At 46.5% G+C, this 27061-nt stretch overlaps 1 protein-coding gene across 1 annotated transcript in view; it reads right to left on the minus strand.

The window, feature by feature from the left end:
• LOC146789399 (ferroportin-like) overlaps positions 1-27061 on the minus strand; it is a 179790-nt gene that overhangs the window by 73108 nt on the left and 79621 nt on the right. Inside the window, exon 5 of the mRNA XM_085631087.1 lies at positions 25176-25291. Within this exon, the coding sequence (XP_085487213.1) occupies positions 25176-25291 (116 nt within the window). The remainder of the gene's footprint in view (positions 1-25175; positions 25292-27061) is intronic.

A 27061-nucleotide genomic window follows, 5' to 3' on the forward strand; every position in this document is an offset into this window, starting at 1 on the left:
TCTCCATGCCACTGGAATCAAGCTATCCTGGCTGAAGAGGGGTGAAACCCCAAAATGGTCCTAGGATGCTTGTTTCCAGTCCAGGGAGGACCTGGCTTGGCAGCTCGGGCTGGACTGTTCCCATGAGGCACAGGGTCAAGACTGATTTGCATATGGCTGGGTTCGAACTGGAATGGCATGGTGAGCAAGAAAACTATGGATTTAGGCCCAGATCTCTGTACTGGGGTGAATGTATGACATTGTTCTGCATTCTGTCCATCAACTGTTGTTTTTGCATTTGTCACCCTGAGTGGGACGGGTATGCTCAGCCGTGAGTCCCATGCTCTCCATGCCACTGGAATCAAGCTATCCTGGCTGAAGAGGGGTGAAACCCCAAAACCGGTCCTAGGATGCTTGTTTCCAGTCCAGGGAGGACCTGGCTTGGCAGTTCGGGCAGCAGCACGACATCACGTAAGCAGGATCGAGGAATTTGTGCCGTTATCTCGGAATGGATTGGGATCCTTTCCTATAACCCAGAATATTTGGAAAGGTCGTTTATTTTAAAAAAAAAGCAGATATCAACGGATTTCACTGTGGCGACCAGGATCCATTAGCATCAGTCATCACTTGATGTCAAGCATTCTGCTTCAACTCGTCGGGAGAAGTTCGGGCGCTCACCAGAAATAATATAAGATTGATCTATCATTCAACTTCTATCTGATTGCACTTTAGAACTTCAGCATATCAAAATGAAAACTACATGATATTGTAATTTCATCAATTCGTGACCTTTGCCTCAACTTATCTTAAATCATTCCTCTTTTTGTGGGCCCTCAGATTAAGCTACCTCCCACTACTTGAAAGGCTTATCAGAGTTTAGTAACCACTGACAAGAACATTCTGAAGAAGGCTCTGCCGAAACGCGTCAAACTTCATACTCTTGTCAAACTTCATACTCTTGTCATACTGGTTCAGTGTGAAATTACATATTTTTGTCATATCTGTTCTGTGTTTTAAATTCATCCATGTATTGATATCATAATTTCATGTAAATCGAACAGAGCTAAACGATGAATGTTTATGTTTTTTTTTAAAAAGAAAAAAACTTTTGATCAATATAAAAAGTATAATTAACAACCAAAATAATAAAAGCAATTTATAATAATTTTTGCATTGAATTGGGTTTGTTTCTGAAGTTACAACACACTTTGTATTTGTATCATTGCACTGAGCCTGGTGCTTTTTCGTTTTCCAATATACTGGGGTGAATGTATGACATTGTTCTGCATTCTGTCCATCAACTGTTGTTTTTGCATTTGTCACCCCGAGTGGGACGGGTATGCTCAGACGTGAGTCCTGTGCTCTCCATGCCACTGAAATCAAGCTATCCTGACTGAAGAGGGGTGAAACCCCGAAACCGGTCCTAGGATGCTTGTTTCCAGTCCAGGGAGGACCTGGCTTGGCAGTTCGGGCTGGACTGTTCCCATGAGGCACAGGGTCAAGACTGATTTGCATATGGCTGGGTTCGAACTGGAATGGCATCGTGAGCAAAAAAACGATGGATTTAGGCCCAGATCTCTGTACTGGGGTGAATGTATGACATTGTTCTGCATTCTGTCCATCAACTGTTGTTTTGGCATTTGTCACCCCGAGTGGGACGGGTATGTGTAGTATCTTCATGTAAGGTTAATACTGTTCTCCTGTATCTTCTAACTAGCTGCTCAGCCAGTGTGAGAGTTCCATGTGGAATGTTGACGTGACTGGAATGCTGGAGGTTGGTGTGGTGTGAGACAGTTGAGAGGATGGGCTGAGCAGCTAGCAGGCCGCTCCTGGTGGGGCTATTCTATGGACTTTACTAACTTAATAAATACGCTTAAGATCTATCCTGGCTACGTCTGCTGTGTCACATCAACCTATGGAACCAGGTCACTTCAATTGGCGACGATTTGGAGACTAAAGAAACCATGCGTGTAACCTGAATAGACTGGTGTGTAACTAAACTTGTGTGACTTGAAGAAATTTGACTTAAAGAAAAGAAATTCCTCATTTGGTGAAACTACCTGGCACCGTGAGCCCCACCAGTGACCACAACACCGGTCGCCCAAACCTCCGTGTGCCAGTTGGGGTGAGGAGTGGAGCTGCAAGCTGTTCCCTAGTTCAGCACAGAGGTTTGCCTCAGTCCAGTTTCTACTTCGAGGTGTTGTGTCAAAGAGCCTCCTTGTGGATGTCTTCACGACCAAGATTGGTGTCTTTTGAAGGCTGCTGGCCCCTGTGACAGTCGTGTAGGAGAAGTACCTGCAGTCTCTTTGTGTTGGACTGTGGAGGGCCACTTGATGATCGTGAAGTGAGTGTTTGGGGAGCTGTCACCGGAAGAGGTGTTTCTGGTGAGGAGTGCTACTAACCCCAGATCCCTGTGTGGTACTGTTTGTCCTATATTGCAGACAGCCCCAACAACAGCGTGCTGTACCGTGTGGTTGTGCGTACACCTACAAGTCCAGCACCTGCATGGAAAGTCTAGTACTTGAATATGGCTTTCTACATGTCTGCAAGCTACATGGGTGCAGCACACATCAAGATTCACATGGACAGCTGTCCTGCGATAAACCTGTCTACTGCCAGGTGTTGGCGCGACTTTGGAGGTGCCTGAAGAATGACTATGTATGATACAGGTTTTTACAGGCTGCGCAAGGTATTATTTCCAGATGTGTGCACAACGTAGAAAATGTCTACATATTGTCTCTTTCTGCTTCCTCTCATCAAGGTGTGGTGTATGTCTACTTCAGGCGCAGAGATTATTAAACATGGCCCTGCACTTCAAGTGAAGCAAGTCTGGTGTGGTAACTGTTTGGTGTATTTTTGTCACTCAACCATTCTTGTTGCGGTTGTATTAGTGGACTTCTGCGGTAAGTTTATTTTTTTTACCCATATTTTGGGCCCCAGCCGTCTCCTACACTTTTGGAAGTTCAACCGCCCTGTTGTTGTTTAAAATACCAAAGTGCGCCATGCTCAGCGCGCGCACTTACCTTCTTGTGGATTCTCTGACTTTCAGTGTTCAGTGACGCATAAGAATTTTCCTAGTAGTATCTTCATGTAAGGTTAATACTGTTCTCCTGTATCTTCTAACTAGCTGCTCAGCCAGTGTGAGAGTTCCATGTGGAATGTTGACGAGACTGGAATGTTGGAGGTTGGTGTGGTGTGAGACAGTTGAGAGGATGGGCTGAGCAGCTAGCAGGCTGCTCCTGGTGGGGCTATTCTATGGACTTTACTAACTTAATAAATACGCTTAAGATCTATCCTGGCTACGTCTGCTGTGTCACATCAACCTATGGAACCAGGTCACTTCAATTGGCGACGATTTGGAGACTAAAGAAACCATGCGTGTAACCTGAATAGACTGGTGTGTAACTAAAATTGTGTGACTTGAAGAAATTTGACTTAAAGAAAAGAAATTCCTCATTTGGTGAAACTACCTGGCACCGTGAGCCCCACCAGTGACCACAACACCGGTCGCCCAAACCTCCGTGTGCCAGTTGGGGTGAGGAGTGGAGCTGCAAGCTGTTCCCTAGTTCAGCACAGAGGTTTGCCTCAGTCCAGTTTCTACTTCGAGGTGTTGTGTCAAAGAGCCTCCTTGTGGATGTCTTCACGACCAAGATTGGTGTCTTTTGAAGGCTGCTGGCCCCTGTGACAGTCGTGTAGGAGAAGTACCTGCAGTCTCTTTGTGTTGGACTGTGGAGGGCCACTTGATGATCGTGAAGTGAGTGTTTGGGGAGCTGTCACCGGAAGAGGTGTTTCTGGTGAGGAGTGCTACTAACCCCAGATCCCTGTGTGGTACTGTTTGTCCTATATTGCAGACAGCCCCAACAACAGCGTGCTGTACCGTGTGGTTGTGCGTACACCTACAAGTCCAGCACCTGCATGGAAAGTCTAGTACTTGGATATGGCTTTCTACATGTCTGCAAGCTACATGGGTGCAGCACACGTCAAGATTCACATGGACAGCTGTCCTGCGATAAACCTGTCTACTGCCAGGTGTTGGCGCGACTTTGGAGGTGCCTGAAGAATGACTGTGTATGATACAGGTTTTTACAGGCTGCGCAAGGTATTATTTCCAGATGTGTGCACAACGTAGAAAATGTCTACATATTGTCTCTTTCTGCTTCCTCTCATCAAGGTGTGGTGTATGTCTACTTCAGGCGCAGAGATTATTAAACATGGCCCTGCACTTCAAGTGAAGCAAGTCTGGTGTGGTAACTGTTTGGTGTATTTTTGTCACTCAACCATTCTTGTTGCGGTTGTATTAGTGGACTTCTGCGGTAAGTTTATTTTTTTTACCCATATTTTGGGCCCCAGCTGTCTCCTACACTTTTGGAAGTTCAACCGCCCTGTTGGTGTTTAAAATAACAAAGTGCGCCATGCTCAGCGCGCGCACTTACCTTCTTGTGGATTCTCTGACTTTCAGTGTTCAGTGACGCATAAGAATTTTCCTAGTAGTATCTTCATGTAAGGTTAATACTGTTCTCCTGTATCTTCTAACTAGCTGCTCAGCCAGTGTGAGAGTTCCATGTGGAATGTTGACGAGACTGGAATGTTGGAGGTTGGTGTGGTGTGAGACAGTTGAGAGGATGGGCTGAGCAGCTAGCAGGCTGCTCCTGGTGGGGCTATTCTATGGACTTTACTAACTTAATAAATACGCTTAAGATCTATCCTGGCTACGTCTGCTGTCTCACATCAACCTATGGAACCAGGTCACTTCAATTGGCGACGATTTGGAGACTAAAGAAACCATGCGTGTAACCTGAATAGACTGGTGTGTAACTAAAATTGTGTGACTTGAAGAAATTTGACTTAAAGAAAAGAAATTCCTCATTTGGTGAAACTACCTAGCACCGTGAGCCCCACCAGTGACCACAACACCGGTCGCCCAAACCTCCGTGTGCCAGTTGGGGTGAGGAGTGGAGCTGCAAGCTGTTCCCTAGTTCAGCACAGAGGTTTGCCTCAGTCCAGTTTCTACTTCGAGGTGTTGTGTCAAAGAGCCTCCTTGTGGATGTCTTCACGACCAAGATTGGTGTCTTTTGAAGGCTGCTGGCCCCTGTGACAGTCGTGTAGGAGAAGTACCTGCAGTCTCTTTGTGTTGGACTGTGGAGGGCCACTTGATGATCGTGAAATGAGTGTTTGGGGAGCTGTCACCGGAAGAGGTGTTTCTGGTGAGGAGTGCTACTAACCCCAGATCCCTGTGTGGTACTGTTTGTCCTATATTGCGGACAGCCCCAACAACAGCGTGCTGTACCGTGTGGTTGTGCGTACACCCACAAGTCCTGCGCCTGCATGGAAAGTCTAGTACTTGGATATGGCTTTCTACATGTCTGCAAGCTACATGGGTGCAGCACACGTCAAGATTCACATGGACAGCTGTCCTGCGATAAACCTGTCTACTGCCAGGTGTTGGCGCGACTTTGGAGGTGCCTGAAGAATGACTGTGTATGATTTTTACAGGCTGCGCAAGGTATTATTTCCAGATGTGTGCACAACGTAGAAAATGTCTACATATTGTCTCTTTCTGCTTCCTCTCATCAAGGTGTGGTGTATGTCTACTTCAGGCGCAGAGATTATTAAACATGGCCCTGCACTTCAAGTGAAGCAAGTCTGGTGTGGTAACTGTTTGGTGTATTTTTGTCACTCAACCATTCTTGTTGCGGTTGTATTAGTGGACTTCTGGGGTAAGTTTTTTGTTTTTTACTCATATTTTGGGCCCCAGCCGTCTCCTACACTTTTGGAAGTTCAACCGCCCTGTTGGTGTTTAAAATAACAAAGTGCGCCATGCTCAGCGCGCGCACTTACCTTCTTGAGGATTCTCTGACTTTCAGTGTTCAGTGACGCATAAGAATTTTCCTCCGTCTCTGCCTTACTAAGCAGCAATGTTGGGCGCACATTCTCGCCTACAACCACCCAGCACGGCGTCACCTAACGTCGTCTGCAACAGAGTTATTTGGAGCCTGAAGCCTGACGAGAATGTCGTGTTCAAAGTGAATGAGGATGAGGCTGGTTTTTTTTCTACACCGGCGGTGAGTGAAAGTTGTTTTATTTTCAAAGTGACTACCATCTGGTTCCAGGATATTATTTTTCTTCTTCACGTTCCACACCAGGATTTCAAGAAACTGCCAAATGAAACTGCCACATGAAGAAATCTCTTTATCGAAATGGGGAGAACAAACTTGGAAGGGTTATCGGAGCTCTTATTTTCTCGAGTGCAGCGTAGGATTGTTCTTAATGGTGTAATCTTGTTTTCAGGTATTTTCTTGTATTCATTCACTGCCCAGTGTTACGCTGCCACCTAGTGCCAAGTTTGATTTTGACTGCAATGTTCTTATGTTTTCAGTCCGAGTGAAGTTTATCCACACCTTTCTGTTCCTGTACTTGGAGTCTGATGGTGGAAGTTTTGTTTTTTTATTGTCTTACTATGCAATATGTGTGTGTCAATTTTTAATTTTCGTGTGTACATTTAACTGTGGGTGTGCATTTTTGCAATGCTTTTTATGCTTTCCTTGTTTACAGAGCCTGTTTGTTGTCATCTGGAACCAATTTACTGTCAGTTAAATATGTATGCAAAGTTTTTTACTTTGATGCTATTTAATGGAAAATTCATGTTGGGGTGCACTATGTGAGAGTGTATCCAGTGTCTCACTACTCGGGTGAGAGATCGCTCACCGGCAGGTCACAGTTTATTATTGCACTACTAGTGAGAATGTTTTTGCATACTTATGTTGGTGTTCTGATTTAGTACCACTTTCATTTGGTGTAGTGTGTATCAGTCACTTTGTGCTGCACGTTCTCTACTATTCTGTGTGTTGGTCATGCTGTGACTCACTTGTCGGTGTATAGGGGGTGTTAGTCCCACCTAATAAATTAGTAATGGGTGTTAGTCCCATATACTTAGTGTTTAGGGGGTGTTAGTCCCACCTATGTTATTGTTAATGGGTGTTAGTCCCATATACTCTGTGTTTAGGGGGTGTTAGTCCTACCTACGCTATTGGTAATGGGTGTTAGTCCCATCTACTCTGTGTATAGGGGGTGTTAGTCCCACCTATGTAATTTGTAATGGGTTTCAGTCCCATTTACAGTATGCTTTATGGGTTTGTGTCCCATTTTGGTATGGTTTTTTGTTGTCTTACTTACATAGGAATACCTAGGTGGGTGCAGTCCACCCATAGTTTGGAGTACATACACGGGTGAGATCCACCCATTGTATATTTGTTCTGGGAGTGATTATTCCTGTATGTTTTTTCAATTTTTAGAGTACCTGTAGTCGTTTTCTATTGTGATTCTCTGTGTTATTTTCATACGTGTCTTATGTGGTGTCTTTTCAATTTCTGTTTGGGAGTTTATGATTTTTTTCGTGTCTTATTAAAAGAGGAGGTTGGTGATAATGAGTGAGTTTAATGTTCTCTTTTGTGTCTTATTATAAGAGGAGGATGGTGATAGTTTATTCTCATCTTTTCATCCTTTTTCTTATCCTTTTTCTGCCGTTTTAGAGTCTGGGTCCCTTTCGTGGTATAGTTTATGCATCTTACCCTTGGGTTTTGGACTATTTATCTCTTGTTTATATTTTGTGTTTAGTTGCTTTGAACTTTTAGTATTGTTTGTTGTATTTTCAATTGTAAAGAAGGGAGATATTGTAGTATCTTCATGTAATGTTAATACTGTTCTCCTGTATCTTCTAACTAGCTGCTCAGCCAGTGTGAGAGTTCCATGTGGAATGTTGACGTGACTGGAATGTTGGAGGTTGGTGTGGTGTGAGACAGTTGAGAGGATGGGCTGAGCAGCTAGCAGGCTGCTCCTGGTGGGGCTATTCTATGGACTTTACTAACTTAATAAATACGCTTAAGATCTATTCTGGCTACGTCTGCTGTGTCACATCAACCTATGGAACCAGGTCACTTCAGTATGCTCAGACGTGAATCCCGTGCTCTCCATGCCACTGGAATCAAGCTATCCTGGCTGAAGAGGGGTGAAACCCCGAAATCGGTCCTAGGACGCTTGTTTCCAGTCCAGGGAGGACCTGGCTTGGCAGTTCGGGCTGGACTGCTCCCATGAGGCACAGGGTCAAGACTGATTTGCATATGGCTGGGTTCGAACTGGAATGGCATGGTGAGCAAAAAAATGATGGATTTAGGCCCAGATCTCTGTAGTGGGGTGAATGTATGACATTGTTCTGTATTCTGTCCATCAACTGTTGTTTTTGCATTTGTCACCCCGAGTGGGACGGGTACGCTTAGACGTGAGTCCCGTGCTCTCCATGCCACTGGAATCAAGCTATCCTGGCTGAAGAGGGGTGAAACCCCGAAACTGGTCCTAGGATGTTTGTTTCCAGTCCAGGGAGGACCTGGCTTGGCAGTTCAGGCTGGACTGTTCCCATGAGGCACAGGGTCAAGACTGATATGCATATGGCTGGGTTCGAACTGGAATGGCATAGTGAGCAAAAAAACGATGGATTTAGTCCCAGATCTCTGTACTGGGGTGAATGTATGACATTGTTCTGCTTTCTGTCCATCAACTGTTGATTTTGCATTTGTCACCCCGAGTGGGACGGGTATGCTCAGACGTGAGTCCCGTGCTCTCCATGCCACTGGAATCAAGCTATCCTGGCTGAAGAGGAGTGAAACCCCGAAAACGGTCCTAGGATGCTTGTTTCCAGTCCAGGGAGGACCTGGCTTCGCAGATCAGGCTGGACTGTTCCCATGAGGCACAGGGTCAAGATTGATTTGCATATGGCTGGGTTCGAACTGGAATGGCATGGTGAGCAAAAAAACGATGGATTTAGGGCCAGATCTCAATACTGGGGTGAATGCATGACATTGTTCTGCATTCTGTCCATCAACTTTTGTTTTTGCATTTGTCACCCCGAGTGGGACGGGTATGCTCAGACATGAGTTCCGTGCTCTCCATGCCACTGGAATCAAGCTATCCTGGCTGAAGAGGGGTTAAACCCCGAAACCGGTCCTAGGATGCTTGTTTCCAGTCCAGGGAGGACCTGGCTTGGCAGTTCGGGCTGGACTGTTCCCATGAGGCACAGGGTCAAGACTGATTTGCACATGGCTGGGTTCGAACTGAAATGGCATGGTGAGCAAAAAAATGATGGATTTAGGCCCAGATTTCTGTACTGGGGTGAATGTATGACATTGTTCTGCATTCTGTCCTTCAACTGTTGTTTTTGCATTTGTCACCCCGAGTGGGACGGGTATGCTCAGACGTGAGACCCGTGCTCTCCATGCCACTGGAATCAAGCTATCCTGGCTGAAGAGGGGTGAAACCCCGAAACCGGTCCTAGGATGCTTGTTTCCAGTCCAGGGAGGACCTGCCTTGGCAGTTCGGGCTGGACTGTTCCCATGAGGCACAGGGTCAAGACTGATTTGCATATGGCTGGGTTCGAACTGGAATGGCATGGGGAGCAAAAAACGATGGATTTAGGCCCAGATCTCTGTACTGGGGTGAATGTATGACATTGTTCTGCATTCTGTCCAGCAACTGTTGTTTTTGCATTTGTCACCCCGAGTGGGACGGGTATGCTCAGACGTGAGTCCCGTGCTCTCCATGCCACTAGAATCAAGCTATCCTGGCTGAAGAGGGGTGAAACCCCGAAACCGGTCCTAGGATGCTTGTTTCCAGTCCAGGGAGGACCTGGCTTGGCAGTTCGGGCTGGACTGTTCCCATGAGGCACAGGGTCAAGACTGATTTGCATATGGCTGGGTTCAAACTGGAATAGCATGGTGAGCAAAAAAACGATGGATTTAGGCCCAGATCTCAGTACTGGGGTGAATGTATGACATTGTTCTGCATTCTGTCCATCAACAGTTGTTTTTGCATTTGTCACCCCGAGTGGGACGGGTATGCTCAGACGTGAGTCCTGTGCTCTGCATGCCACTGGAATCAAGCTATCCTGGCTGAAGAGGGGTGAAACCCCGGAAACCGGTCCTAGGATACATGCTTCCTGTCCAGGGAGGACCTGGCTGAGCAGTTCGGGCTGGACTGTTCCCATGAGGCACAGGGTCAGGACTGATTTGCATATGGCTGGGTTCGAACTGGAATGGCATGGTGAGCATAAAAACAATGGATTTATGCCCAGATCTCTGTACCGGGGGGAATGTATGACATTGTTCTGCATTCTGTCCATCAACTGTTGTTTTTGCATTTGTCACCCCGTGTGGGACGGGTATGCTCAGACGTGAGTTCCGTGCTCTCCATGCCACTGGAATCAAGCTATCCGGGCTGAAGAGGGGTGAAACCCCAAAACCGGTCCTAGGATGCTTGTTTCCAGTCCAGGGAGGACCTGGCTTGGCAGTTCGGGCTGGACTGTTCCCATGAGGCACAGGGTCAAGACTGATTTGCATATGGCTGGGTTCGAACTGGAATGGCATGGTGAGCAAGAAAAACGATGGATTTAGGCCCAGATCTCTGTACTGGGGTGAATGTATGACATTGTTCTGCATTCTGTCCATCAACTGTTGTTTTTGCATTTGTCACCCCGAGTGGGACGGGTATGCTCAGACGTGAGTCCCGTGCTCTCCATGCCACTGGAATCAAGCTATCCTGGCTGAAGAGGGTTGAAACCCCGAAACTGGTCCTAGGATGCTTGTTTCCAGTCCAGGGAGGACCTGGCTTGGCAGTTCAGGCTGGACTGTTCCCATGAGGCACAGGGTCAAGACTGATTTGCATATGGCTGGGTTCGAACTGGAATGGCATGGTGAGCAAAAAAACGATAGATTTAGGCCCAGATCTCTGTAATGGGGTGAATGTATGACATTGTTCTGCATTCTGTCCATCAACTGTTGTTTTTGCATTTGTTACCCCGAGTGGGCCGGGTATGCTCAGACGTGAGTCCCGTGCTCTCCATGCCACTGGAATCAAGCTATCCTGGCTGAAGAGGGGTGGAACCCTGCAACCGGTCCTAGGATGCTTATTTCCAGTCCAGGGAGGACCTGGCTTGGCAATTCGGGCTGGACTGTTCCCAAGAGGCACTGGGTCAAGATTGATTTGCATATGGCTGGGTTCAAACTCGAATGGCATGGTGAGCAAAAAACTACGGATTTAGGCCCAGATCTCTGTACTGGGGTGAATGTATGACATTGTTCTGCATTCTATCCATCAACTGTTGTTTTTGCATTTGTCACCCCGAGTGGGACGGGTATGCTCAGACGTGAGTCCCGTGCTCTCCATGCCACTGGAATCAAGCTATCCTGGCTGAAGAGGAGTGAAACCCCGAAACCGGTCCTAGGATGCTTGTTTCCAGTCCAGGGAGGACCTGGCTTGGCAGTTCAGGCTGGACTGTTCCCATGAGGCACAGGGTCAAGACTGATTTGCATATGGCTGGGTTCTAACTGGAATGGCATGGTGAGCAAAAAAACGATGGATTTAGGCCCAGATTTCTGTATTGGGGTGAATGTATGACATTGTTCTGCATTCTGTCCTTCAACTGTTGTTTTTGCATTTGTCACCCCGAGTGGGACGGGTATGCTCAGATGTGAGACCCGTGCTCTCCATGCCACTGGAATCAAGCTATCCTGGCTGAAGAGGAAACCGGTCCTCGGATGCTTGTTTCCAGTCCAGGGAGGACCTGGCATGGCAGTTCGGGATGGACTGTTCCCATGAAGCACAGGGTCAAGACTGATTTGCATATGGCTGGGTTTGAACTGGAATGGCATGGGGAGCAGAAAACAATGGATTTATGCCCAGATCTCTGTACGGGGGTGAATGTATGACATTGTTCTGCAGTCTGTCCAGCAACTGTTGTTTTTGCATTTGTCACCCCGAGTGGGACGGGTATGCTCAGACGTCAGTCCCGTGCTCTCCATGCCACTGGAATCAAGCTATCCTGGCTGAAGAGGGGTGAAACCCCGAAACCAGTCCTAGGATGCTTGTTTCCAGTCCAGGGAGGACCTGGCTTGGCAGTTCGGGCTGGACTGTTCCCATGAGGCACAGGGTCAAGACTGATTTGCATATGGCTGGGTTCGAACTGGAATAGCATGGTGAGCAAAAAAACGATGGATTTAGGCCCAGATCTCTGTACTGGGGTGAATGTATGACATTGTTATGCATTCTGTCCATCAACTGTTGTTTTCGCATTTGTCACCCCGAGTGGGACGGGTATGCTCAGACGTGAGTCCTGTGCTCTCCATGCCACTGGAATCAAGCTATCCTGGCTGAAGAGGGGTGAAACCCCGAAACCGGTCCTAGGATACTTGCTTCCTGTCCAGGGAGGACCTGGCTTGGCAGTTCGGGCTGGACTGTTCCCATGAGGCACAGGGTCAGGACTGATTTGCATACGGCTGGGTTCTAACTGGAATGGCATGGTGAGCAAAAAAATGATGGATTTATGCCCAGATCTCTGTAACGGGGTGAATGTATGACATTGTTCTGCATTCTGTCCATCAACTGTTGTTTTTGCATTTGTCACCCCGAGTGGGACGGGTATGCTCAGACGTGACTCCCGTGCTCTCCATGCCACCTGAATCAAGCTATCCTGGCTTAAGAGGGGTGAAACCCCAAAACCGGTCCTAGGATGCTTGTTTCCAGTCCAGGGAGGACCTGGCTTGGCAGTTCGGGCTGGACTGTTCCCATGAGGCACAGGGTCAAGACTGATTTGCATATGGCTGGGTTCGAACTGGAATGGCATGGTGAGCAAGAAAAACGATGGATTTAGGCCCAGATCTCTGTACTGGGGTGAATGTATGACATTGTTCTGCATTATGTCCATTAACTGTTGTTTTTGCATTTGTCACCCCGAGTTGGACGGGTATGCTCAGACGTGAGTCCCGTGCTCTCCATGCCACTGGAATCAAGCTATCCAGGCTGAAGAGGAGTGAAACCCCGAAACCGGTCCTAGGATGCTTGTTTCCAGTCCAGGGAGGACCTGGCTTGGCAGTTCGGGCTGGACTGTTCCCATGAAGCACAGGGTCAAGACTGATTTGCATATGGCTGGGTTCGAACTGGAATGGCATGGGGAGCAAAAATCAATGGATTTATGCCCAGATCTCTGTACTGGGGTGAATGTATGACATTGTTCTGCATTCTGTCCAGCAACTGTTGTTTTTGCATTTGTCACCCCGAGTGGGACGGGTATGCTCAGACGTGAGTCCCGTGCTCTCCATGCCACTGGAATCAAGCTATCCTGGCTGAAGAGGGGTGTAACCCCGAAACCAGTCCTAGGATGCTTGTTTCCAGTCCAGGGAGGACCTGGCTTGGCAGTTCGGGCTGGACTGTTCCCATGAAGCACAGGGTCAAGACTGATTTGCATATGGCTGGGTTCGAACTGGAATAGCATGGTGAGCAAGAAAAACGATGGATTTAGGCCCAGATCTCTGTACTGGGGTGAATGTATGACATTGTTCTGCATTATGTCCATTAACTGTTGTTTTTGCATTTGTCACCCCGAGTTGGACGGGTATGCTCAGACGTGAGTCCCGTGCTCTCCATGCCACTGGAATCAAGCTATCCAGGCTGAAGAGGAGTGAAACCCCGAAACCGGTCCTAGGATGCTTGTTTCCAGTCCAGGGAGGACCTGGCTTGGCAGTTCGGGCTGGACTGTTCCCATGAAGCACAGGGTCAAGACTGATTTGCATATGGCTGGGTTCGAACTGGAATGGCATGGGGAGCAAAAAACAATGGATTTATGCCCGGATCTCTGTACTGGGGTGAATGTATGACATTGTTCTGCATTCTGTCCAGCAACTGTTGTTTTTGCATTTGTCACCCCGAGTGGGACGGGTATGCTCAGACGTGAGTCCCGTGCTCTCCATGCCACTGGAATCAAGCTATCCTGGCTGAAGAGGGGTGTAACCCCGAAACCAGTCCTAGGATGCTTGTTTCCAGTCCAGGGAGGACCTGGCTTGGCAGTTCGGGCTGGACTGTTCCCATGAAGCACAGGGTCAAGACTGATTTGCATATGGCTGGGTTCGAACTGGAATAGCATGGTGAGCAAAAAAACGATGGATTTAGGCCCAGATCTCTGTACTGGGGTGAATGTATGACATTGTTCTGCATTCTGTCCATCAACTGTTGTTTTCGCATTTGTCACCCCGAGTGGGACGGGTATGCTCAGACGTGAGTCCTGTGCTCTCCATGCCACTGGAATCAAGCTATCCTGGCTGAAGAGGGGTGAAACCCCGAAACTGGTCCTAGGATACTTGCTTCCTGTCCAGGGAGGACCTGGCTTGGCAGTTCGGGCTGGACTGTTCCCATGAGGCACAGGGTCAGGACTGATTTGCATATGGCTGGGTTCTAACTGGAATGGCATGGTGAGCAAAAAAATGATGGATTTATGCCCAGATCTCTGTAACGGGGTGAATGTATGACATTGTTCTGCATTCTGTCCATCAACTGTTGTTTTTGCATTTGTCACCCCGAGTGGGACGGGTATGCTCAGACGTGACTCCCGTGCTCTCCATGCCACCTGAATCAAGCTATCCTGGCTTAAGAGGGGTGAAACCCCAAAACCGGTCCTAGGATGCTTGTTTCCAGTCCAGGGAGGACCTGGCTTGGCAGTTCGGGCTGGACTGTTCCCATGAGGCACAGGGTCAAGACTGATTTGCATATGGCTGGGTTCGAACTGGAATGGCATGGTGAGCAAGAAAAACGATGGATTTAGGCCCAGATCTCTGTACTGGGGTGAATGTATGACATTGTTCTGCATTATGTCCATTAACTGTTGTTTTTGCATTTGTCACCCCGAGTGAGATGGGTATGCTCAGACGTGAGTCCCGTGCTCTCCATGCCACTGGAATCAAGCTATCCAGGCTGAAGAGGAGTGAAACCCCGAAACCGGTCCTAGGATGCTTGTTTCCAGTCCAGGGAGGACCTGGCTTGGCAGTTCGGGCTGGACTGTTCCCATGAAGCACAGGGTCAAGACTGATTTGCATATGGCTGGGTTCGAACTGGAATGGCATGGGGAGCAAAAAACAATGGATTTATGCCCAGATCTCTGTACTGGGGTGAATGTATGACATTGTTCTGCATTCTGTCCAGCAACTGTTGTTTTTGCATTTGTCACCCCGAGTGGGACGGGTATGCTCAGACGTGAGTCCCGTGCTCTCCATGCCACTGGAATCAAGCTATCCTGGCTGAAGAGGGGTGTAACCCCGAAACCAGTCCTAGGATGCTTGTTTCCAGTCCAGGGAGGACCTGGCTTGGCAGTTCGGGCTGGACTGTTCCCATGAAGCACAGGGTCAAGACTGATTTGCATATGGCTGGGTTCGAACTGGAATAGCATGGTGAGCAAAAAAACGATGGATTTAGGCCCAGATCTCTGTACTGGGGTGAATGTATGACATTGTTCTGCATTCTGTCCATCAACTGTTGTTTTCGCATTTGTCACCCCGAGTGGGACGGGTATGCTCAGACGTGAGTCCTGTGCTCTCCATGCCACTGGAATCAAGCTATCCTGGCTGAAGAGGGGTGAAACCCCGAAACTGGTCCTAGGATACTTGCTTCCTGTCCAGGGAGGACCTGGCTTGGCAGTTCGGGATGGACTGTTCCCATAAGCCACAGGGTCAGGACTGATTTGCATATGGCTGGGTTCTAACTGGAATGGCATGGTGAGCAAAAAAACGATGGATTTATGCCCAGATCTCTGTAACGGGGTGAATGTATGACATTGTTCTGCATTCTGTCCATCAACTGTTGTTTTTGCATTTGTCACCCCGAGTGGGACGGGTATGCTCAGACGTGAGTCCCGTGCTCTCCATGCCACTGGAATCAAGCTATCCTGGCTTAAGAGGGGTGAAACCCCAAAACCGGTCCTAGGATGCTTGTTTCCAGTCCAGGGAGGACCTGGCTTGGCAGTTCGGGCTGGACTGTTCCCATGAGGCACAGGGTCAAGACTGATTTGCATATGGCTAGGTTCGAACTGGAATGGCATGGTGAGCAAAAAAACGATGGATCTAGGCCCAGATATCTGTACTGGGGTGAATGTATGACATTGTTCTGAATTCTGTCCATCAACTTTTGTTTTTGCATTTGTCACCCCGAGTGGGACGGATATGCTCAGACGTGAGTCCCGTGCTCTCCATGCCACTTGAATCAAGCTATCCTGGCTGAAGAGGGGTGAAACCCCGAAACCAGTCCTAGGATACTTATTTCCAGTCCAGGGAGGACCTGGCTTGGCAGTTCGGGCTGGACTGTTCCCATGAGGCACTGGGTCAAGACTGATTTGTATATGGCTGGGTTCGAACTGGAATGGCATGGTGAGCAAAAAAACGATGGATTTAGGCCCAGATCTCTGTACTGGGGTGAATGTATGACATTGTTCTGCATTCTGTCCATTAACTGTTGTTTTTGCATTTGTCACCCCGAGTGGGATGGGTATGCTCAGACGTGAGTCCCGTGCTCTCCATGCCACTGGAATCAAGCTATCCTGGCTGAAGAGGGTTGAAACCCCTAAACCGGTCCTAGGATGCTTGTTTCCAGTCCAGGGAGGACCTGGCTTGGCAGTTCGGGCTGGACTGTTCCCATGAGGCACAGGGTCAAGACTGATTTGCATATGGCTGGGTTCGAACTGGAATGGCATGGTGAGCAAAAAAACAATGGATTTAGGTCCCGATCTCTGGACTGGGGTGAATGTTTGACATTGTTCTGCATTATGTCCATCAACTGTTGTTTTTGCATTTGTCACCCCGAGTGGGACGGGTATGCTCAGACGTGGGTCCCGTGCTCTCCATGCCACTGGAATCAAGCTATCCTGGATGAAGAGGGGTGAAACCCCGAAACCGGTCCTAGGATGCTTGTTTCCAGTCCAGGGAGGACCTGGCTTGGCAGTTCGGGCTGGACTGCTCCCATGAGGCACAGGGTCAAGACTGATTTGCATATGGCTGGGTTCGAACTGGAACGGCATGGTGAGCAAGAAAACGATGGATTTAGGCCCAGATCTCTGTACTGGGGTGAATGTATGACATTGTTCTGCATTCTGTCCATCAACTGTTGTTTTTACATTTGTCACCCCGAGTGGGACGGGTATGCTCAGACGTGAGTCCCGTTCTCTCCATGCCACTGGAATCAAGCTATCCTGGCTGAAGAGGGGTGACACCCAGAAACGGTCCTAGGATGCTTGTTTCCAGTCTAGGGAGGACCTGGCTTGGCAGTTCAGGCTGGACTGTTCCCATGAGGCACAGGGTCAAGACTGATTTGCATATCTCTGTGTTCGAACTGGAATGGCATGGTGAGCAAAAAGACGATGGATTTAGGCCCATATCTCTGTACTGGGGTGAATGTATGACATTGTTCTGCATTCTGTCCATCAACTTTTGTTTTTGCATTTGTCACCCCCGAGTGGGAAGGGTATGCTCAGACGTGAGTCCCGTGCTCTCCATGCCACTGGAATCAAGCTATCCTGGCTGAAGAGGGGTGAAACCCCGAAACCGGTCCTAGGATGCTTGTTTCCAGTCCAGGGAGGACCTGGCTTGGCAGTTCAGGCTGGACTGTTCCCATGAGGCACAGGGTCAAGACTGATTTGCATATGGCTGGGTTCGAACTGGAATGGCATGGTGAGCAAAAAAACAATGGATTTAGGCCCAGATCTCTGTACTGGGGTGAATGAATGACATTGTTCTGCATTCTGTCCATCAACTGTTGTTTTTGCATTTGTCACCCCGGGTGGGACGGGTATGCTCAGACGTGAGTCCCGTGCTCTCCATGCCTCTGGAATCAAGCTATCCTGGCTGAAGAGGGGTGAAACCCCGAAACTGGTCCTAGGATGCTTGTTTCCAGTCCAGAGAGGACCTGGCTTGGCAGTTCATGCTGGACTGTTCCCATGAGGCACAGGGTCAAGACTGATTTGCATATGGCTGGGTTCGAACTGGAATGGCATGGTGAGCAAAAAAACGATGGATTTAGCCCCAGATCTCTGTACTGGGGTGAATGTATGACATTGTTCTGCATTCTGTCCATCAACTGTTGTTTTTGCATTTGTCACCCCGAGTGGGATGGGTATGCTCAGACGTGAGTCCCGTGCTCTCCATTTCACTGGAATCAAGCTATCCTGGCTGAAGAGGGGTGAAACCCCAAAACCGGTCCTAGGATGCTTGTTTCCAGTCCCGGGAGGACCTGGCTTGGCAGTTCGGGCTGGACTTTTCCCATGAGGCACAGGGTCAAGACTGATTTGCATATGCCTGGGTTCTAACTGGAATGGCATGGTGAGCAAAAAAACGATGGATTTAGGCCCAGATCTCTGTACTGGGGTGAATGTATGACATTGTTCTGCATCAACTGTTGTTTTTGCAAATAAAGCACATTGGGCATAATCAAGCCTTGATAAATTCAGTGCTTGAACCAGCAGCTTCCTAGCATTAAAAGGCAAAAGGGGCAAGATCCTTCTAATCATTTTAAGAATGGCGTAACAGGAGCTAGCAACCCTAGACGCCTGAGTTTTAAAACTAACGTTGTGATCCAAGCAGGCTCCCAGGCTTTTTACTTGGTCTTTGGGCGCCCGCATATCTCCCATACATTTGGGCCAGAGAGTACCAATCTCTAGGCTGGTCGTTTTTCCCATAAACATCAATTCTGTTTTTGCCGCTTTCAGCTTAAGGAAAGAAGAGTCGATACATGCCGAAACTTTTTCCCAAAAATTGTCCAAGATGGACTTGTTATTGTCTAAACGGTTGAGGGACACAATAAGCTGAGTATCGTCGGCGTACGTAATGATCTTAACCTCGAACGGCTCGACAATCTCGGCCAGAGGACGCATATAAACATTAAAAAGTGTGGGGCTAAGAGAGGAGCCCTGCGGCACCCCACACTGCAGTGGCATCCAATTGGAGGTGGAATTGTTCTCAAATACTAAAAAAGGAGCGATCTGAGAGGTAGGACTCAAGCCATTTGTGTAAAATACCAGTCACCCCACTTTCTTTAAGTCTCGCCAATAGCAGTTGGTGATTTACCGTGTCGAAGGCCCGCTGAGATCAAGTAAGATACTCGCAGCGGAGCCTCCGGCATCCAAGATTTTCCTCGACACCTCAACAACTGCTAGCAAGGCAGTTTCAGTGTCCTGCTGGGGCCTAAAGCCCATTTGAGAGAGATGAAGGCATTGATTTCTTTCCAAAAAAGCAGAAAGACTAGAATTAACGTGCCTTTCGCATATTTTGGCAATCCCAGGAAGTAACGAAATAGGACGGTATTGGCAAGAACTCTGGGATCCAAGGTGGGCTTCTTCAGAAGGGCTCTAACCCTAGCCTGTTTCCAAAGGGAGGGGATAATTCCCGAGGAAAAAGAGCTATTTACTAGCTCAAGGATAACAGGAGCGGTCGATTCAAATACCTGGTTAAGGATGCGGGGGGGGGGGGTGCCGCGTCACTGGGGGAGCCAGATTTCAGGCGCTCCAATTGCAGTTTTAAATTTTCCAGGTCCGTAGGTGGAATAGAGTCAATGAAAAGGTTTTAAAAGAGGGATTCATCTCTAATCAGAGGGGGATTAGCCCCACCTCCTAAAAGAGAAAAAGTGGGAAAGGCCAAATAAATATCTTGAATTTTGTGATAGAAAAAGAGAGCCAATTCGTTGCAACGACCTGCAGCATTTTCAGGGGGTAAGGAAGGCTCAGGAGGTTGCGTACGAGATTTGGTAATTTTAAAAATTTCGCGGGGGGAGTTAGCTGCTAATAAAATTTTATTTGCAAAATAATTAGATTGGGCAGATATAATTTCAGCTTTGTAAACTGTAACGGCATCTCTATATTTAATTTTCTCAGGGATTGAAAAATCCTTTCTCCAGGTTCTTTCATGGCGCTTACAAAGCTGTTTCAACTCCCTAAGTTTAGGGGAGTACCAGGCAGCATCATGATCAACTTTTTTCCTAAATGACCACTTTTTGGGAATATGGCTGTCTAAAGACGTCTCAACCCATTGATTGATTTTAATGTTATCAGATTCAGGGTCATTACTAAGCACCGGCCTACCACTATCAAGAGTGGACGCCAAAGCGTCAGTAGAGAGTTTCGCCAGGCTACGGTTCCAGGATTTTACCCTTTCCCTTGGCCGTCCACCCTCCTGAGGAGTCCAAGCAAAAGGGACCATGAAGTGATCTGACCAAGGTAGTGGAATACGTTTATCCACTATAAGATCCTTGATATTAGAAAATAGTCGGTCCAAAAGATGACCTTTTTGATGAGTCGATCCAGACACTTTTTGCTTCAGGGCCAATACGTCTAAGATGTCAGTTAGCACCTCAGATTCAGGGTCCAGAGCCTGGTCAAAACGAATATTTAAGTCACCTAGAACTGAGAAATTAGAGGTGGAGCTTACTAATTTGGCTATACTGTCTGGGAAGCTCTTTACTAAAATTGACACTGGGGCCAGGTGGGCGATAGATAAGAGTACCCGAGAAGGTACACGTGGGGGAGAAACCTATCACAAAGAAGCAACCCTCACAGTCAGAAATCAAACTGTCAGTGATTTGACAGTGAAAAGTATCCTTATATATGATAGCTAACCCCCCTCCTCTTCCTCCTACACGGTCTTGTCTCTGAATTAAGTAAGAGTACGAACTACCGCTGGATCTGCGGTACTAGATAGCCATGTTTCCGTAAGGAACAAGGCATCAGGTTCGTACTCCTCCATGAGTAACCTCAATTCCGTAGAATGTTTGGGAAGGGAGTGACAATTCAGCATGGACATTGTAAAAGTCCTATTGGCATGAGGGGAGATAGTAACACTAGGCTTAAAAGAAGACTGAAATCCAAAAGAACAGTGCCCACATTTATGATAGCAGGTGTCAGGAGCCATAGAATGGCTACATGTCAGGGAGACACTGTCTCTAAGGCGGAGTAATTGGTAATAAGAATATGAAAGCTTACCTCTAGTAAGAGAACCAGGGGTCCTGGCCCCTGGGCCCATTCGGGCGCGGACGGGCGCAGACGGGCTTGCCTTAGGCACGCTGTGTGCGTCCACTGCGCGGCCGTGTCATCCGCCCCTTAAGAGGAGTGGTGAACGCCGGTACCGCCGCAGCTGGGAGGCTAACCTTCGTTGCTACCTCCCGCCTAAAAGTCCCCCGGAGCATTGAACGCATCGCCTATTCCCCTTTCCCAGAGTCTGTGCAAAAAGGCAAGTCAGTGCAAATCACAAGCAAAACAATAATACACAGCACAATATAAAGGATTTAATACTTTTAAAATGAGCAAAGTTCCACCCACAGCGCGATAAATGAATATATATTTTTTTAAAAGACAGAAGATAAACGGCAGCGGCAGTAGCCACAGAGTCCTAACCGATCCTCTAATGCAAGATTAGGTAGTGTCTATGCTGCGCGGCTGCGTCATCCGCCCCTTAAGAGGAGTGGTGAACGCCGGTACCGCCGCAGCTGGAAGGCTAACCTTCGTTGCTATCTCCCGCCTAAAAGTCCCCCCGGAGCATTGAACGCAGCTACTTCTCCCCGTTCACAGAGTCTGTGCAAAAAGGCAAGTCAGTGCAAATCACAAGCAAAACAATAATACACAGCTCAATATAAAGGATTTAATACTTTTAAAATGAGCAAAGTTCCCCCCACAGCGCTATAAATGAATATATATTTTTTTAAAAGACAGAAGAAAAACGGCAGAGGCAGCAGCCTCAGAGTCCTAACCGAGCCCCTAATGCAAGATTAGGTAGTGTCTAGGTTGTGTCATTATAATGGCAGTGCAGGATTACCAGGGAATCTCTGTAGGGGGGAGTTAGTGGGACTCGGACTGGATGACTCGCTGTTCGGTGTCTCACAGGGATTTTGTGATTATCACTGTGTATGCTTACAGTTCAGCTTTAGGTTTCACTCTGGCCTGTGTTCATATTTTTCTAGTTGTTGTTTTAGTCTTCTCAATACCTGTAAAAATGTAACGAAGTGCACTGCTTGTAGCTCTTTCTTTGAGAAAATCCCAATAAAAGTTCGGGAAACAAAAGACAAGAATTACTTTCAGTATGCCAGGGCAAACTGAAGACTTCCATGCATAATACTGCATTCTCACTCACACTCACTTACAATCACTCTCTCACACGCATTCTCACTCACACTCACTCACACTTATTCATTTTCACTCACTTAATCATTGTCACTCACTCCCTTAAACCCACTCTTATTCACACTCACTCATTAACACTCACTCATTTGAACTCTGCCTCACACACTCAATCTTACTGTCACTTCCTCATTCTCACTAGCTTTCAATGATTCATTCATTCTCGTTCATTCACACTCACTCTCATTTACTTATTTTGACTCGCTTTCACTCTTACTCTCACTAATTCTTTTTTCTCACTCACTCTTATTAACAGTTTCACTCGCTCACTGACATTGATTCTCACTTTCTAATGGTCTCTCACATTCCTTCATTCTCACTGACTAACTTGCAGTCACTGTTGTGCTCACTTAACCTCATTCACTCAGTCTTTCATAGACACTGACAATTTCTGTCAGAACCTCATTCAGAGGGCCACAGGGCAAGCAGGCATTACCGGGGCCAACTGGGATGGTTGAGGCCATTCACCCCTGATGTTCCAGGATTCGGCCTACTATGGACTCTGAGCAACTGGGCCAAGTAATCCTTCAGCACCTGATTCTTAGTTGTAGCCCAGATCGAGCAGTCCAAGGCTTCTCGAGAAGAAGTAGGCATTGGGATCACAAAGGCTCAGACCTCAAACTACATTCAGCAACCTCAATTAATGATTGTCCAGTCCAATACTTGCCCTGAGCGCCCCAGCTGCAATGATATCTGAATCATACGGAACAATTTCTGGCCATGGGTGAACATGGATCATGCGTGTACACAAATGATCACAGAAAATATGAACTTTTTCTACTCGCCAACATGAACCCCATTAAATATATAACTGTTTTAGATGTATATACACACCTGAAAGGGTTTGAAATGACATGGATTCATGCCTGAGTTATGAATGACTCCATCAGTAACAATCTTTAACTTAGTTTTACTTACTGTTAAGAATACATTGGATATGCCCCTCCAGGAGCTTAAGTGTTACTTCCAGCTCGTGTGCAGAGAAAAGGTCCTAGCTGATACTTTTAGAAACACAGTTGTGTCAAAGTGCATAAAATGAGTAATAGAGACTGAAACACAGAAATGCGCGTGGCCATGCATGGCCTGATAAATACAGAGTAGCGCAGTGCAAATTGCTGCATTGCGTTACTCTGCCCTGAGAAGGCATTCCATGGGTGGAGCGTGGGTGTTCCCACACATCCACCCATGAAATTTGGAGCATTCCCACATTTACCAACGCTGGTAAACCTGGGAATGTATCAAAATGCTACACTCTCCGGAGGGAAATGTAATGAGGAGAAATATCTTTATTTCTTCTTGTTGCTTCCTCTATGTGTGCTGCTCTGGGCCTGGTTACCAGAGGGTGAGCACAGCTTAATGTATGGTGTGTATCTGACTTACCCTGACTAGGATTGTGGTTCCTGCTTGGATAGGGGGCATACATCTGCAAATCAGAAACCCAATTTCTAATAATTTATGTAGAGTATTCTGACATCGAGAGTGGTGTGGGATTCACTATATAAAACTTGAAAAACAAATAGGCCAGGGACAACCAGGGCCTGATTCACAAAGATGAACTTGCACTTTTGTGTAATGTTATGATTTTTTGGAATTCATAAAGGAATTTTACAAGTAGTATCTTTACGACGGCCTATGTTTCTGTGTCCGGAATCTCCGCCACAAGAGCGGAGACTCCTCAGTCATAAAGATACTACTCATAAAATTCCTTTGCGAATCCCAAAAAATGATAAATTTACACAAATGTGTAAGTTTACCTTTGAAAATAAGGCCTCCAATCTACACAGAAAGAAGTACAAGACACATCTCTATGTAAGGCACACAGGAGAGGTGTGTTAAACGTGGCTTGTTCCAGACACTAATATAGCAATGGGCATATAGAGGAAGACCTGTGGCCAAGTCCTCTGTATTGCATGCACAAGGATTGGCCTTCTATATGGCCTTTGTGAAGGACACACACATACCTCTGGGGCTTCAGCATATAGCATTTTAAGGGCATATCTTGGCAAAAACTAAGCCTCCAACTGTAGTTGAAATATATGAGCCTTGAGGAAGCCTTGTGTGGACGAAACATGTATTGACTGTTTTAGGATCATGCATGTTGTGGAAATACAGAAAGGTTTAGTATATGCTGTGAAGACTGCAGACTGCATGATATTGTGTGCTGCCTCGAAAGTAGTCTAATTTAATGCTTCATTTCCGTGAAAATCTCCCCCCAACAGTTTCTTTAAATCTCCAAAACATGAACTGACCACGTAGTTGGAAGGACCAGGTTCAGTTTCTGATGTCATGTTGGTTACAGGACAGGATGAACATCCAGGTCCAACGGAGGACCAGGATACGCCCCAAAGTGTGGCAAATGCTCCTAAATATAAAAATGAATGCTGATTTTTTACATAAAGGTTTCACACACCAGTTTTTGGAGCACAGTTCTCAGACTGTGGACCAAATGCTTGAATAGTTTGTCCCCCTATCATACTTTAGGGGGCCTGAAAAATGGTATGCCTATTAACACATTTATAGATTTTGGCACACCACAGTTAAGGCCTGCAAAACAGAATAAAGCTAACAAAAGATACAATAATGTAGATATATTAGGCACAGGGCATTAGCCAAAGAATCCACAGGATATAGATGACGTACATGGCTTAGTACATGCCATTTTGATATTGTAAGAATGGTTACTTTGCACAACACGTTTCTTAATAACAATCGCTGTGCATGCAAGGCGTGCCTTCAAGCCATGCCATGTCTCTACTGCATGGGTTCTGGACACGTAATATCACCTGCAGGCTATGACTCTGGATACCTTTTATTGGTGTTTGTGCAAAGTAAATGCAGGTCTTAATCTGTGGCCATGTGCTCTCTGTACGTCTCAGGTCCAACACCATCTGCAATTGACCTTGTTTAATGGGCATTCAGGACATCCGGCGTATCATTCAGATACTTTGAAAATTGACGACTGCCACTGACCGTGCACTGTGATTAGTGAATTTCTGTGTGGGGTACATGGCCCATTACTAGTACATGTGCAATATGGTTTTAAGAAACACTGGCCATGGCCTTTGAATGTGGAATGGGTTTAGTGCACATGTATACAACATAAATTACATACACAGATTTGAAAAAAACAGATGTCAGCACAACATTGACTCAAATAATTAAAGGAATATGAACTCACAGTCAGCCAGCCTTGCCATATTTGTTCAATCTCACTTTTGTATGAGAATACCAGCATCAACACAATGCAGCAGGCAGTAACGGATGAGTTCTGAATGAAGAGCGATGCGTGAGCCACTGTAAAATAAGGCATAGATATTGAATAAGACTAGGTGATATGTATATATATATTATATATATATATATATATATATATATATATATATATATACAACCTCCATACAAAGTCTGTGTATACATTTCACATTGTAGTCTTAGTTTACCAGTCATTTAATACCACTCATTATATTTCTGGTTCACTACATTTAAAATTCTCCAATTAATTTCCACCTCAGGCGAGACAACTTTGAAATCAAATCATTGTATACATATAACCCCACTGATGGGACTTAATTCTCAGTCCTTACACGGCCATTAAAGTAACTTAGATGAATGTCTTTGGTACGGTATTACTGGATCCATCATAGAACACTAAGGTGGATTTTAAAGTTTCTAGACCTTCCCCAGAAGTGACAGTAATGTCTTTGGTACAGTCTGACCGGATCCATTGTAGAACATGAAGGTATATTTTAACATTTCTAGACCTCTCCCATGAAGTGACAGCAATGTCTTTGGTACCCTCTTACTGAATCCATACTAGAATTTTAAGGTGGATATTAAAGTTTAAAGACTTCCCCCAAGAAGTAACAGCAGCATTGGCTCTTGGAGGATACAGGTTAAATTTTAGCATATGTGCTGATTTCCAGTTTACCCAAATACTCCTGTATGCAACTGAAAAGTGTACAATCTACAGCCACAGACATTTTGTCGAATCAGTCTTGATATTCCACTCTCTACAGCTCTTTGTACTCTCCAATAGATGCCTATTGTCCAGAGGACCTAGAGAGATTAGGTGTTCTAATATGCCCTCGCCTTTTTGACAAACTTGTTCCAACATTATTGCCCAATACAAAACCTCTGTCCCACTGCTTTAAGAGCCTATTGCGAAATGTACCTTAAAACAGAAATGTCTAGACAAGAGGGAATTATCTGTGGACACAATTGCGGAATTTAAAATTGAGGAGCACTTCGCATCTACCATAACATTTGAAACATTGTATTTTCTGCAGACCAATTAACAGAACTGCTCTAGAGCACTGAGCCTTCATAAGGTACTCAAAGCACCAAGACACTTGCTTTGTCACTTTAAACCTAGCTAAAATAACATTACGTACCGTAACTTAAGGGTGGACAAATTAAACTACCCTTGTGAAGTTGGGCAACATGGAGAAACTTTGTCCTTTGCTAAGACAGAACTTCATTATGCAGGGTACTGTTTCCCCTCGGTCACAATGAGTTTCCCTTCGCCTTGAGAAGCAGCAGGGAAACACAAGAGCCACAACAACAGCCACTCTGCAGCCACTTTCTCCCATTTCCTAGGACTTCTGGAAGCAACCAGTGGGATGTTTGTTGCTGAGGATGAATGGGCAAAGATAAGTGTCTGCTGATTGGTACTCTTGCACTCCTGATTGGCAGCCGAAAAGCCCCCTCTGTCATGCATGGTCCCATTATCCTTCCCTTGAATTTTTATGGTCTGGCTCAATAGTGCAGCTGTCACCATACAATTATATAAGAACCACCAGGAAAGGGGCTTTGGCTCTGGACACGTCGGGAGCCAGGAGTACCTGCTTTGATTAAGAAGAAGTTGTGTGCTTCCATAAAAATGTGCTTGCTCTCCACACAGCTGTGTTCATTTTGTTTATTTTTCCAGCTGCCTGAGCTTGAACTCTGAGGGGCACACACATGCTAATAAAGTATATTAGATTACTATTAATTGATGTTGTTTTTCTCTTCTAGCAGCACAGATGAGAGAAGGTCATTAACCTACATGGATTAGATCTGGATTGA

Source organism: Triturus cristatus, chromosome 10 (genome assembly GCF_964204655.1).
Source record: "Triturus cristatus chromosome 10, aTriCri1.1, whole genome shotgun sequence".
Classification (NCBI taxonomy): Eukaryota; Metazoa; Chordata; class Amphibia; order Caudata; family Salamandridae; genus Triturus; species Triturus cristatus.